The sequence below is a fragment of the Monodon monoceros genome, unplaced genomic scaffold (genome assembly GCF_005190385.1).
Source record: "Monodon monoceros isolate NGI ecotype Baffin Bay Population unplaced genomic scaffold, NGI_Narwhal_1 Super_Scaffold_19, whole genome shotgun sequence".
NCBI lineage: Eukaryota > Metazoa > Chordata > Mammalia > Artiodactyla > Monodontidae > Monodon > Monodon monoceros.
The window spans coordinates 7,714,835-7,729,254 of NW_021703775.1; the positions used below are offsets into that span (position 1 = coordinate 7,714,835).

Genomic DNA, 14,420 nt, shown 5'->3' on the forward strand with positions numbered 1-14,420 from the left:
GGCACTGTTCTAGGTCTTGGGATACGAGCAAAACCATGGAACATCCCTGTCCTCTGGGAGATCTTATTAGGGAGGGGACAGATAACAGCAAAGTATGTTTGGTATTATTAGATGTATACCTAGGTTTTCCTTTGGGTCTGCATACTTCCTATGAACACTGCACATTTCCATTCCGTGACAGGCCCTCCGACAGGCTTTTTTTCTCTCTCCTCAATGACAACCAAGTCCCCGCCCAGAGACTGGCCTCTAGGGACACGGTGCTCTCTCAGTACAGGAAGTAGGGCCTTTCCCCATCTGTCCCTGGACCTCATAAGTCCAGATCCTTGCAAAGGGACAAAATTTAATACCAACCTTAGTGTTAAATACAACCTATGACGCCTGTCCTGGAGCAGATCTTTGACGACAAATGTTCCAGAGCCCAGCAAGTACATCTGAGGAAGAAGGGGAGACAGCATTAGTGCACCTGCTTTGCCTCTGCTCCAACTGCCAGGCCCTGGGGAGTCCAGCTGGCTGGTTCTCTCAACACATCTGACCTCATCTCAGTAGCCCAATGGGGAGGCTCATAAAGACGTTCCCAAAGACAAGTACATTTGGACATTAATTTGTGAGCCAGAAGTGAAGTCAATCTCGTGTTCACCTCTCAAATGATTACATAACTTTACAAAAAGGGAAGAATATCCCGCAAACCACAACATGGTACTTAACTGTTCCCTGAGATCTATCCTTGACATCATACACGGAGAGCTTGATCTGTGTCATCTGATTGATGAGGGAGTCTTGAAAGAAGGCAATACTGCTTAGAAATATAGGATCGTTGGTTCCCTAGAATAGAACAACAACAAAAAAAGAATCAGAATACAGAGTTGGATTTTTTGAACTGGTTGCTTCTGAAATACACCAACATTCTCAGAAGGAGAAACTAACGTTCTTACCAACTTGGATCAACACAAATGCGAATGGGGCTTACATGGACGCATATAACCAAAACACTGTTTTCCAAAAAGGACAAAGTTTTCTGGGCCCAGATACAACAAACAGACCACCACACAAACTGGGCCCACGGGCTCATTCTAAGGGTTCCTCCCTCAGCGGGAAGGATTTTCTAAAACTGAGTTGAACGTCCACACGTATTCTTAGTCTTACAACTCCAGATGAATTATGTATTTGGACCTACTACTGTGGGTTATTCCTTTAAGATGTACAAAGGCAGATGGAAGAGGATATGAATGGCCAGAGCTGGTTATTTCCAGAATCCTGGGTTTGGAATAATTACGGTCCGGCTTTCTTAGGGCTATCCTTTTCTGAGGACTAGCTGCTAGTGTCTCAATCGTAGGTAGCTACTTCCTGGCAGCCCGGCCTTGCCCCGCAAAGTGCCATTACATCAGACTCTCTTCCTCAGGCGGTGGTTAGCAATCTCAGCCAAACAGTTAGCGGCTCCTGTCTGTACCTGCAGCTCCAGCTCCAGTGTCTCAGCACCTGCCGGACAGTGCCTGCCCCAGGTGCCCTGCTGGGGCCACAGCCCCATCCAACCTGTCCCTCCATCCGCTGGTTCGGACCCTCTCACTCTCTGGCCAAGGAGGCTGCAGACCCGGGCACCTGCTTTGGTGCCTTCTTCTCATTTGTTCTCAACCACCCAGCATCGATGCACCCCCGCCAGTTCCACCTCCAGAGCCTCCCTCTCATGCCCCCTTCTTTCCACTCCTCTCTGCTGCCAGTCGGGCCCCACAGCACTGTCACTCCCCCAGCGACCTCCGACTCGGGGCCTCCCTGAAACACACCTGCGGACAAGGCTGCCCCGCCCGGCTAGACCCCCCTTTCCCTGCACTCCTGCTCTGCCTCTGCACACACTGGACAGGATCAAGTTACTCTCCAAACCCACACAACGAGCTGGATGGACGGGACCTCGTCCTCCGCATACCGTCCTCTTCTCTCTGCTCTAACAGAGACCACACTCTGCTCTGTCTGCATGAGCCACGTTCATTTCCGCCTCCTCACCCACAGGATGGTAGACTCCTTGAGGGCAGGGGCGGGGCCTCAAGGGTCTTTGCATCATCCACAGCACCCAGCACTAGGCTTCATACATAGGCAGTGCTCGACAAATGCCGAGAAAACAGAATTGTTGGCTTGAACTTGGAAATACATTTCTAAGAGAATGAAAAAGTGTCTTGTCTTCCAAAATGTGAAACTGGGAGAGAAGGGGAAATACAATTTGTTTGGTGGAGAGTGCCAGGGAGGAGATACTTCACACCTAGAGGCTCACGTCACCAACAAAATCCAACAGGAGCTCACACCAGCCACCTCCTACACTTAGTTTCATAACTTACATGATGTGCTCAATTATCTGAAGAAATTTTGTAAACTTCCCCAGGCGAACACGTATCATTTCATTTAACGTAAAAAGTAAACACATAGCACACATCTCAAAAGAATATAAAAATAAAAACCAATAAAAATAAAGGTATAGCCTAGTAAGAGGGTTGGTTAAGGGTTAACACTCTCCAAACTCTGATTAATGAGCACGACTGTCCAAAAGTAGCAGCCAACTGGAGGTGACGAGGAAGAATCGGGTCTTACCTCTTAAAAGGCAATCGACCTTAGGGGACCCACTGTTCAAACACAGCCTGTCAACAGACAATCAATAATAACTGTAAAGGATATGGCGAATAAAAATGCCACCCGCGTGAGTAAGTGAGATGAAAGATACCAATGCACTGAAAAGCCATGGCAGAACAGTGACGATCCACAGGAATGCAGCTGCAGCCACAGGTGCTCAGGCCACTGAACAGCCCTCCCACCGGGATCAGAAACACTGCCATGGAGCCGCCGGAGGCCAGGGGCCAGCAGCACCCACCTCAATGATCTCCGTCTGCGCGTGTTTCGTCCAGAACGCCTGGGGTGGGGTGGTCACGCTCACTGCTACGAAGCTATTTGGTTTTCGATCGAGCGACGGCGTGTGCAGCTCACTGCAAGCTACAGAATTACAACAGTAGACATGAGATACATAAGATTAAAGTTAAAATAGGAAATCTTTAAAATCAGGCTCTAGTTAGTCCTCTGTTCCAAATGCACCCAAAGAAAGAGAGGTAAATGCACTCAAAGGGATGAGGTGATCACACCGTCAGTTGTCACAGGGAGGTGAGTTTTCAGATTAGAAGCAATCCCTTCTCATTCCTCCCCGCCTTCCCCAGCCCCCAGGACAGCAATGCAGGCACTGCCAATGGAAGGCTCTCTACGTCCACGGGGTGGATGACATAGGAAGGGTCTGACCCATGAAGTCTGACCTTAGTAACTAATTGGACCTAGGCAGCCACAGAGTTGATGAAATCAAGACCCAGCTACACACACCCGCATCCAGGACTTCCGCAGCCGTAGCTTATGGTGTCCCCAGATCTGTGTGTGATGTATGTTGGGAGCAAACTAAAATTCTGTGGCAAAGTAAACAAAGCTTTTTTTTTTTTTTTAAGGAAGTCATTGCTCATTCTCCTTATGAGACTTATATCAAATGTAAGATTACTAAACATGTCACTTTTCAGAACAAAAGGTGCCTGTAGAACTGTTTCAGTTAGAAAATGTACTCAGCATTTTGAAAGACTCAGATAACTATCATAGAAGGGACCCACAGGAAAAATGATCATACGTCTTTCAATCTGACATGCTATCTGTTGTAAAATGCATTATGAGAGAAAAAAAGGCCCACTGCCATTAGTCTATGATATGCCACTGATTTTAAGACACTTTCTGATTAAAGATATACTAAAAGATGAAAAAATACCCACCTTGTAACTGATGAAACATATGGCAAATCACCCAACACTCATAAAAAGAATTGGCTTTTCTGGAGAGGCACTGAACACGCCCCACAGTGTTGCAAGCCTTTGGTTAATTCCCAGAGTTCGGAAACAATTGATTTTTTAAAAAAATTTTATAATTTTTATACAATTTCTAAAGGTTACTTTCCATTTACACTTATTACAAAATATTGGCTATATTTCCCGTGTTGTACTATACACCCTTGAGCCTATCTTACACCCAGTGGTTTGTACCTTCTACTCCCCCCACCCCTGTATTGCCCCTTCCAGCTCTCCCTACTGGTAACCACCAGTTTGTTCTCTATATCTGTAAGTCTACTTCTTTTTTGTTATATTCGCTAGTTTGTTGTATTTTTTAGATCCCACATATAAGTGATACCATACAGTATTTGTCTTTCTCTGACTTATTTCACTTAGCATAATACCCTCCAAGTCCATCCATGTTGCCGCAAAAGACAAAATTTCATCCCTTTTTATGGTTGAGTAATATTCCATTGTATCTGTGTATATACCGCATCTTCTTTATCCATTCATCTGTTGATGGGCACTTAGGTTGTTTCAATATCTTGACAATTGAAACAATTGATTTTGACCATGTTTTCACTGCCTTTATGAAGGAGAGGATTTTTAGAGGTCTTTATTCCTGCTCTCATCATTCTCATTGATTTTTAAAATGCTCACTAGTGATTTAAAATTCAGAAACTGATTTTTACTTCTTCAAATTAATTTACTTCTGAAAATTAATCTCTTTGTATTATCTTCTCAAACATCTTCATGGATTTGCATTACTTATTGGAATATAATAAAATACCATGACCTTGGGTTTTCAGTTCAATGAGTTTTGACAATCATATACACCCATGTAACCCTCATCAAAACAAGATACCTTTTCCCATCAGACGAGAAAGTTCCCCCCATACTTCCCAGTCAATTCCCCTACCTCTGCAACCACTTTCTGATTTTTATCACTTTTGTCCATTCTTGAATTTCACATAAATGGAACATTTTTAAGATCCCTCTGTATTGTTTATATACCAATAATTCATTCTTCTTTTTAAAAATTGATGAATTATATTCCATTGTATGAATGTACCAACATTTACTTATCAGTCCCGCTGTTAATAGACATTCGGGTTGTTTCCAGTTTGGAACTATTATAAATAAAGGTGCTATAAACATTCTTACATCTTTTTGTGAACATGTTTTCTTTCCTTTGCCTAAGTACCTAGGAGTGGAATTTCTAGCTTACAGTAGAGGATACACTTAGTTTTGTAAGAAGCTGACAGTTTTCTAAAGTGGCTGTATCACTTTACAATCCCACCAGCAATTTACACGAGTTCCAGTTGCTCTGCATCCCACCAACAGTTGGTGGGGCTCGTCTTTATTTTAGTTGTTCTAATGGGCGTGTTTTAATGTGCACTTCTGTGATGACTCATGATGTTAAGCATCTTTTCACCATGTGTTTATTGTTCATTGTTATGACTTCTTTCGTCAACAGTCTGCTCAAGTCTTTTGCTCATTTTTAAATTGAGCTGATTTTTTTTTTTTTATCAACTTGTAAGCATTTTATTCTGGATCTGTCCTTTGTCAGGTATATGTGCTGTGAATATTTTTCTTCCCAGGCTGTGGTTTATTTATTCATTTGTTTAAAGATTTCTACAGTGTTTTTTTTGATTTTAGATTTTTAATTTTAGAGAACGGCAGGCAGAAAAATGTCCCTCCCCCTAAAAAGTATCCACGTTCTAATCCCGGGAACCTGTGAATATATGATAATAATAGGCAAAAGAAGACTTCATAGATGTGATTAAGGTCATGGAATCTTGACATGAAAAGATTATTCTGGATTATCTGGGTGGGCTTAGTCTAATCACATGAGCTCTTAAAAGTACAAGTGGAAGGTGCAAGGGTGAGTTAGAAAGATGTGACAATAAAAAAAAAGAGAGAGAGGAGAGATTCTAAGCATGAAAGGCACTCAACCTGCCACTGCTGGCTTCGAAGATGGAGGAAGGGGCCACAGCCACAGAATGTGAGTGGCCCTTGTAAGTTGAGAACAGGCCTCAACCCGGTAGCTAGCAAAGAAATGGGGACCTCAGTCCTAAAACCACAAGTAACTCATTCTGCCAACAACTTGAATGAACAAGGAAACACATTCTCCCCTAGAGCCCCCAGAAAGGACCGCATCCATGCTGAAGCTTTCATTTTGGTGTTATAAGATTCTAAGCAGAGACCCAGCTGAGCCCTCTGGGTTTCTGACCTAAGGGAACTGTAAGATAATAAATTTGCGTTGTTTTAAGGTGCTATGTTATGGTCATTTGTTATGGCAGCAATAGCAAACTAAAACACAGAGTTAGTACTTTCTGCCAAGAAAGCTCTGCCTACCCTCAAGTTGTGCTTGTGAGTTATTTATTTTCTTCCAGAAGCCTTAAGGTTTTATCATTTTCTAAAAATTCTATTCTCTTTCTTCTACTATGTCTGCCTCAACAGAAATCAGGGATTTGACTGTTCCATTTGCTCTCCCTCCTTTAAGCTACCCCCATCGGTGACCCTGGTCCGGTCTCTCTCGGCCTGCCCTCTCATCGTGTGAGGTTAGAACATCCGAGTCTTTCAAGCGCGAGTGATGGCAGGTAGGTTCAGACACAGCAGGTGGCCCAAGGCTGGAAAGACTGATTATCAGCTTAAGGGCGGATGGGCCAACTGCCACCATCAGAACACACCTCCCCACGGGTGACATTCTCTCCTGGCCTCATCCCCACCCAGCCTGTCTAAATCTCACGCAAGGTTTAATTCCTAGCTCAGTTCCACGGCTTCCACGAAGCTTTCTCTCTGCAGCCCACAGTCACGTCTCCTTCCGTTTATCACTTACACGTCACTCCTCTGGCATATTTCCATAGAAACCATTAATCTCTGATATGTGGGTCTTGTCTCTCCAACCAGAGCATCTGTAGTCCCAGCTGAATAAATGCTATTGACGTAAACCGGTAAAACATATTTCGAGTGCATATCGTCTGACTCAGCAATTCTATATCCAAGAGTTTACCCTAGGGAAATAATCAGCAAAATATATGAAAGATCCATGTACAAGTACGTTAACTGTGCTGGTGTGTTTATAATGGCAAATTGGAAAGACCTAGATGTCCAGCAACAGGAGACTGGTTGAAATAAATATGGCACAGCCATACAATAGATTCTATGTAGGCATCTAAAATGATGAGGTGGCAGATCCACGTTTATTAAAATGAAAAGATGCCAGTGATATTTCGCTACGTGAAAAAAAAAATCACGTTAAGAACACCAGGATGACATTTCTGTAAATAATTCCATCACCTCCACAACTAAAAATCATCAAAAATTTCTGTATAGCCCTGTGTCGGTGTATAAAAATATCTGGAAGGATATATACCAAAATGCCAACTGTGATTCTCTCTCTCTGATAGGGTTTACATTTTCTCTATTAAAGTTTTTAAATGAGTACTTTTTAATTTTAAACTTCTATTTTTAAGATAAAATATTTGACCATTCAATTATCTGACTCCTACTCATCTCTTTTTTTTAATTGTGGCAAAATTCATTTAACATAAAATTCACCCTCACTTTTTTAAGCTGTTTCTTCCTCCATCTGTCTCATTAATATGATTACATTACCGCCCTTGACTTGCCAGATTCAGAAATGTCCTGATTTCTAGATTTCTATTATAGCGGTGAAGATTTTTAACTTAATTACATCAACTCTCATTCTCTCTCTAAACTCAGTTTAGCTCAACTTTTTTGTTACATCCATGTTCTGCATTATTAAAGCTAAGCGAATACTATTCATTATGGGATTTCTTTTACTTCTCTCCTGTGTTGGACTCTGTTTCCTGGATCTTCTTTTTTCTCAGTTTATTCCTTCTTTTCGGTGGAGCACATCCTCCACTAACTTCTAGAGAAAGGATGTGGGGAAAGTAAATTTATTTGAGACTCTGTATCATGAAACAAATGTCTTCCTACCTTCGCACTGATCGATAATCTGGTTGAGCAGAGAACTGCAGGTTGGAGATATTTCCCCACTCATATTAACAATGTGGCCCCACTGTCTTCAAGCTTCCAATGTCCCCAAGAATCTCCAGGCCAGTTCCATCCCCTGGAGAGAACCAGTTGGTTTTTTCCTCTCTGGAAGTTTTTAGGATCTTCATTTTATTCCCAGTGCTCTGAAGTTTCAGCGTGACCTGCCTTGTCATGCGCTCTGTGGTTCCGAGAGATGCTTGTATTATTTCTTGTTAATTTTCTCCCTTACCTTCTTTCCTATTTTCTCTTCTAAATGTTGAGCCTCCTGAATTTGCTAATTTTCCACTTCCCTCCCATTTTCTAGTTTGCTCTTAAATTTTTACTTTCTGGGATAATTCCTCAAATATCTTCCAACCTTTATTGAATTTTAAAATGCTCTGTTACATTTTAAATTTCTCAGACTGTACATGCTCTTCAGTTGTTGTTTTTCTTCATAGTTTCCTGGGTTTTTTCATGGATACACCATCTTCTCTTGAGGATACACATTATAATTTCTTTGACGTTTTCTTCTTTCTTCAATGTCTCTGTTTCTTCCAAGTTCTATTTTTTTCTGTCTTTCATGTTGTGGGCCTTCCACAAAGGTCTAGTGATCTATGCTTTCATTTTGTTTTAAATCACCTCTGAGGTATAATTTGTACGCAAAACGCACCCATCTTAAGTACAGCACTCAGTGAGTTTTGATCAGCATACACACCCATAGACCCACCACAAATGTCCAGACACAGAGCGTCTCCATCACCCCAAAGGGCTCCCTGTGCCTCTTTCCAGTCAGTCCTCACTCCCAGATAACCATTAAACTGTTTTCTCTCACTACAGATTCATCCTTCTGAGTTTCACATAAATGGAATTACACAAAACACGGCCTCTTATTACGGCTTCTTTCACTTTGCATAGTGCTTTTGAGATGCACCCATGGCGTGTGTGTACCAGTGATTGGTCCTTTTCCCTGCTGAGCGGCTGTCTGTTGTATGCATGTAACATAGTTAATCTTCCTGCTGATGGACGTTGTTTCCAGTGCTGGATGTTACAGATAAAGCTGCAATCAACATGCATGCACCAATCTCTGCGAGCACAAATAAAAGTCCATTTGTTTCTAAGTATGTGGTATCAGGAGGCTGAGGTGTATGGTGGGCTCCGCGGGCTCCGCGACAGTGAATGGGGGGGCTGGCCGGCCTACTGTGGCTGGGTTCCAGGCCAGCATCTCTGTGTCTCTTTGGGGGTGGTGGCGAGTGGGTGGTTTACCTTCTCCAGAGACAGCCTCCATCCTGGAGGAATAAGCCCAACAGAATTTAGGACGAGAGGAAGAAGGGTAGGGAGGGTGAGGTGGGTGCATGCCACTCAGCAGACTTCCACGGACAAGGGGAGAGGGACACTAAAGAGTGTCGGGCCTTGGAGCAGAACCTTCTGCGATGAGCCACACTGCCTGACCCCGGAGCCAGTACAGCCCACGGCAGTGGTTGGCACAGTCTCTCATCTGATGCTCGTGAGAGGGACAGCATCAGGGGTCAGCTCCTCCGTGCGTGGAGCTGGGATCCGAGGGCTAGAGAGCTAAATGCAACCCCACAGGGCCTTGTGGTCGCGGGCGGACAACGCTGGCCCTAAGTCCCGTTTCCTCACCCCTCCCTGCCCCTCCCAGGGGGTAGGACAGGGGAGGGGAGGCTGTCTTTGCGGCTCTGGGTGGGCTTACCTCCCACCCCTCCCCACTGCCGGCCGGCAGGGAGCACGTGCTGAGGAGACACGAGCCCTGCAGGCAGGCAGGCAGCCCCCCAAGGTTCCCTCCCACCCACAGGAGGTTCCCACCAGCCTCGGAGCTTCATGTCCTCAGAAGCACTTGAGCAGCAGCGGTGGCAGCAGCAAGATCTCTGAGACAGACTCCTGCCAGTCGTGGAGTGTTTTTGTTTTTAAGCAACGTCTATTTTAAGACAAGAAAGTTTAAAAGACACCTACCTAAGCTGAATTCTAAAATGGGCTCATCTGGATCCTGTATACTTCCTGGATAAAAAAGAAATGACAGAAAAAAAAAATCACCCTTAATAAACTTTTCCCTGCTTTCAGATTGGATGCAAGAAGCTCAACACACTGGTGGCAATCATTTCACAATATGTGTAAATTAAACCCTCAAGCTGTACATCTTAAACTTGCAGTGACACGTCAACTACTTCTCAATAACACTGGGGAGAAAAACCCAGCGCTCTGCTTTCTTCTCCCTCACAAACTGTTATATGAGATGATTTCTTTGTTTTCTAAACATTTTATTTTGAGATTCCTAAGAAGCCTCTGACCCCGAGACCAAACCCCCTCCCACTTGGGTCTGTACACTCACAACACAAAGGGCTTTTATTATGGTCTGGGCACTTGCCAGACAGGCACTGTGGACATTCCCACGTTATCTATTGGCAAATGAGTCCTGGAGGTGCCCGCGCAAACTGGAAAACTGATGGCGGGCAGGTTCCAGTGGAAGCAGTTCCCAGGAAGAGGGCTGACTTCCCCCTATTCCAGTTCAAGCAGAGGGATGCCAGGCCTGGCCCTCCCAGCGCTGCCACAGTATGGGACCCGCGGGCAGGCCCAGTGAGGCTCACCTGCCAGAGAGAGGCCAAGCATGTCGGCTGCCACATCGATGGTAGAAGCCCGCTGCATCGCACGGGCCCTGGTGCCATGGCGAGGGCTGTGCTCTCTTGCTGTCATGATGTCATTGGTGACGATGTGCTTCCTGTTCCTGGGTCAGACCACGCCTGATTCCCCGGGAAGCGCTGTCACCAAGCCCTAGTCCCCTAAGGTGGCAGTAGTCCTGAGAAATAAAAACAAACACTGTCTTTTTTTAAAAAACAAACAACAACAACAAAAAAAAACAGGGACGGTGACGAAGAGACACTGTGCTCTCATGGAGAGACCACATTGACCTACATGGACAAGATGCAGCAAAGCCAGGGTCCTCTGGCAGTTGGGGAGCCAGGACGGAGAGTCCGATGAGCTATGCCCCATCTAGTCACTGGGGAGCCAGGACGGAGAGTCCGACGAGCTACGCCCCGTCTAGTCACCTCCTCTGTACTCACACACACACCAGCACGGTCTGTCCGTGGGATCCCGTAAAGAAATCATGTTCTCTTCAACAGAGACATGCCCCATTAAATGATGGCTTAGATCTAATCATAAACTATGGCCTTTGATATTTTCTTGTTTGCTTTATTATGTTTTTCCACTGGCAAGTCTCAGAGACTCTTCACAATCATAAATCAGCTCACTACCATCTCTGTTAGAAAGACAAGAGACGCAAGAAGAGGTCTGGCACCCACTGGCCAGGACAGTACAGCCGAACAGTGGAGACCAAAGGCATGTCTCCAACCTTGTTCTCTCCCTCCCAGGGGTACAGGAACTTCACGTGTGTCGGACTCAGGCTTTCTTTCCCACAAAACGCGACAATCTACGCCTCAGTGGATAGTGCTGTGCTGTGGATACGGAGGTCTCTGGGCAAAGGGCTGCAGCAGGCTGAGCCACACAGATGCTCCGGCCCAGCACAGAACTCACTTTCTGCTCTGAGAAGTGGGTTATCCAGCAAGGAGTGAGTTTCACATATTCTTCTAACCCTATATGCTACAATCCCTGCTGTCTCCGGAAGGAACCAACCTTTAGGAGTTAAGATAATTAGACTAATAACCCCTCTCAAAGGTCCCCATATATCCAGACGCCCCTGTCTTCTCAAAGTGCATCAATGCCTTTACAGCTGAAGGGCCTGTGTTCCCACTCTTGGGTTAATTCACCCAGCAACTAACTTACTGGACATGTTCGTTCTTGGACCAGTAGAGACACGTGGCATTTCTTCACAGAAGCACATCCAAATCCATCATCTAAAAATAGAAAATTATAAACTTAACAAGCTAGTCAAACATGAAGTTCTCGAGAATGCTTATTATAATGTACTGATATATGTTATAATTTTAATGCCTAGAAATGTGGGGAAGCCAAGAGCTACTACATGTTCCTTTGAGCTTCACACCCCAATCTAACCTTTTGGCTCAAAAACAAAGGTTTTGCACAAAGCCCAGAAGGATGAGAAGCAGAAAGTGCCCATTCCTCTCCCCCGCCCTGGGGTGATCCAGGGGAAGTGGGGACAGGCCTAAAGGGCCTGCTGGGCAGCTGGGATGTGATTCAGGGAAAGGAGGAGATAAAGAGCCCGAGGCCCAGGCTTCCTGCTCAGAAACGTCAGGCCCTGGGAGAACCTGGGTGCCTCTGAGGCTCTGCTTTTTGGTGTCGAAGATGAAGGTGGTTGTACCCACCTCACGGGGCTGCAGTGGGAAGCAAATGTGCAAGAACGGGAGCGGGCTCTGCAAACCCCACCTAGCTCCCAGCCCACCGCTGCTGCCTGGCCCCTGCGCGCCTTCCCGCGGATCCCAACACCCAGGCTCCGACTCGGTCCAGCACTGCTGGGGGCGGTAGGGCAGACCGCAGGGCCCAGAGCGAGAGCATCTGAAACTTCCAGAGTCCGTGGTGGAGACGACAGGAGGATCAGTGTGCACAGCCCTCAGACAAACCCGACACCCCCTGCAGGCTGTGTTCCTACCCCTCCCACTGGGGCACCCAGGGGCCTTGGGCCTGGGCACCTCAGCAGAGAGGGCAGTAGCCTGGCTGGGGAGGCCCCGAAGAAATCACCAAGGGGAAGACTCACCAGTTTGCTGACATCAAAAGGCATACAAGTCAAAAATATGCAATGACAGTGGAACAGACCGGGAAAGTACTTGCAGTACTAATATCTGTATTTTACAATAATGTTTACACAACTTGACAAAAAAAACAACTCACTAAAAATGTAAGTGGCAAAAGGTATGAATTCATAAAAGAGGGATACATGTAGGAAATACTTTGGAAAAGTGACCAAACTCAATCATTATGAGGAAAGCAATGCTAAATACACCTTTAGTTACCTAAAGGAGGCGTCTAAAAGAGGTTTGTTTGTTCTTCTAATGAGAATGTGCTTTGCTGGCAGACCTAGGGGAAACTCTGTAGGGCTCTCCTATACTGTTGATAACATTTTAGAGAGGTTCGAGCATTTCAGAAACCAATTTGGCATTATTTATCAAAATCTGTAAACAATAACAAAATTCTGGCCAGTGGTCCAGAGATGCTAACTGTAGCATTGCTTGTAATGACAAACACTGGAACCAATCTAAATGCCCAGCTACAGATAAGTGCATTCTGGAACAGCTATAAGAAACACTACCACATGGCTGTTAAAATGATCATAATAAAGGCAACACACATAAGAAGTCCTTCAACCTCATTAGTCATCAGGACAATGCTAATTGTAACCATGAGATACCTCTGCGTACCCACTAGAATAGCTAAAATGAAACAGACAGTACCACGTGCTAGCAAAGATGTGGACAGAATAAATGGGGCCCCGATACACTGCTAGTGGAGTGTAAGATGGTGCAGCCATGCTGGAAAACTGGCAGTACCTACCCACACTGAACGTGACCTGGTATGTAACTCGGAGTGCAATTGCTAACAGAAACGCACACTTAGGGTCACCAAAAAAAAAAAGCTGCAAGAACACTTAGAGCTGGGAACTCCCTGGTGGAATTCCAGTGGTTAGGACTTGGTACTTTCACTGCCAGGGACCGGATTCAATCTCTGGTTGGGGAACTAAGACCCTGCAAGCCGCATGGTGTGACCAAATAAAAAAATAAATCTAAAAAACAAAAAAAAACCCAACGCTTAAAGCAGTAACATAATATTCAAAAACTAGAAACAATCCAAGTGTCCATCAACAGTAGAATGGACAAAACAACACAGATGACTCTTAGGGACAATATCAAGGGGGAAACCCAGACCCACAAGAGCACGTTCTAGGCAATTCCACCTCTATGAGGTTCAGGCACTGGCCAAACGAGTCTGTGGTGTCAGAAGTCAGGACAGTGGTGTCTCTGAGGGGCAGGACTGACTGGGGAGGGTGGGAGGAGGCTTGCGGGCTCTGGTGTGGGCTGTCTCCTCGTGTGGGTGCTGCTTCCATGAGTCACTTCACCGTGGGGAAATGCACTGAGCTGTATATGAAATGATCTTTATACCCAATAAAAAGGCTGATTCCTTTAACAACCGTAATAAAGACAACACAGCATGAAAACGTGTTTATGTCAGTTCTGCATCTTATGTGTCTTTAATGAAATGTTCTACCTGTTCTCTGGTTAAAGCCGTTTAAAAAGACGGGACAGAGCCAGCAGGAGACCACACCAAGACGATGGCCACGTTTGGGGGCGTGACCGCGGGGAAACGTTGTCTTTCTCAGCTTACTGCCATCCTCCCGCGTCACTGAAAGCTGCCACCACGCTGGCCAGAGGTAGAGGCGGCACCCGGAGCATGACCTTTCCCTGCGTGTCCCCGGCATCCCCTCGCCCCGTCTGGCTGCCCTGCTCAGCTTGTTAGTGAGCTGCTGTCGCCCCCCCTTCACTCGGGACAGTGGAGACATGCCACCTAACAGAGGACAACATCTGTACCCCGACATCCCGCCAGCCCAAGGGAGGTTCCGCACCCGCCTGCCCTTGCAGGGTCCCCACCAGCCCATCCCTTCCCCTG

General features: G+C 45.6%; 1 protein-coding gene across 7 annotated transcripts in view; it reads right to left on the reverse strand.

Moving 5' to 3' along the window:
* The window catches only part of INPP4A (inositol polyphosphate-4-phosphatase type I A), a 149,189-nt gene that overhangs the window by 61,968 nt on the left and 72,801 nt on the right, over positions 1–14,420 (reverse strand). For 6 of the 7 annotated variants that reach the window (XR_003794821.1, XR_003794822.1, XR_003794820.1 and 3 more), the window contains exons 2-7: positions 11,628–11,698; positions 10,433–10,641; positions 9,801–9,845; positions 2,852–2,970; positions 706–822; positions 352–431 (exon numbers count right to left, since the gene is read on the reverse strand). Coding sequence is in view for 4 of the 7 variants with exons in the window: in XM_029231365.1 (XP_029087198.1) it covers positions 352–431; positions 706–822; positions 2,852–2,970; positions 9,801–9,845; positions 10,433–10,538 (467 nt within the window). In the remaining 3 variants the exon portion in view is untranslated. Of the gene's footprint in view, positions 1–351; positions 432–705; positions 823–2,851; positions 2,971–9,800; positions 9,846–10,432; positions 10,894–11,627; positions 11,699–14,420 lie in introns of those variants that run through there. The other variant, XM_029231364.1, reaches the window with a different exon arrangement.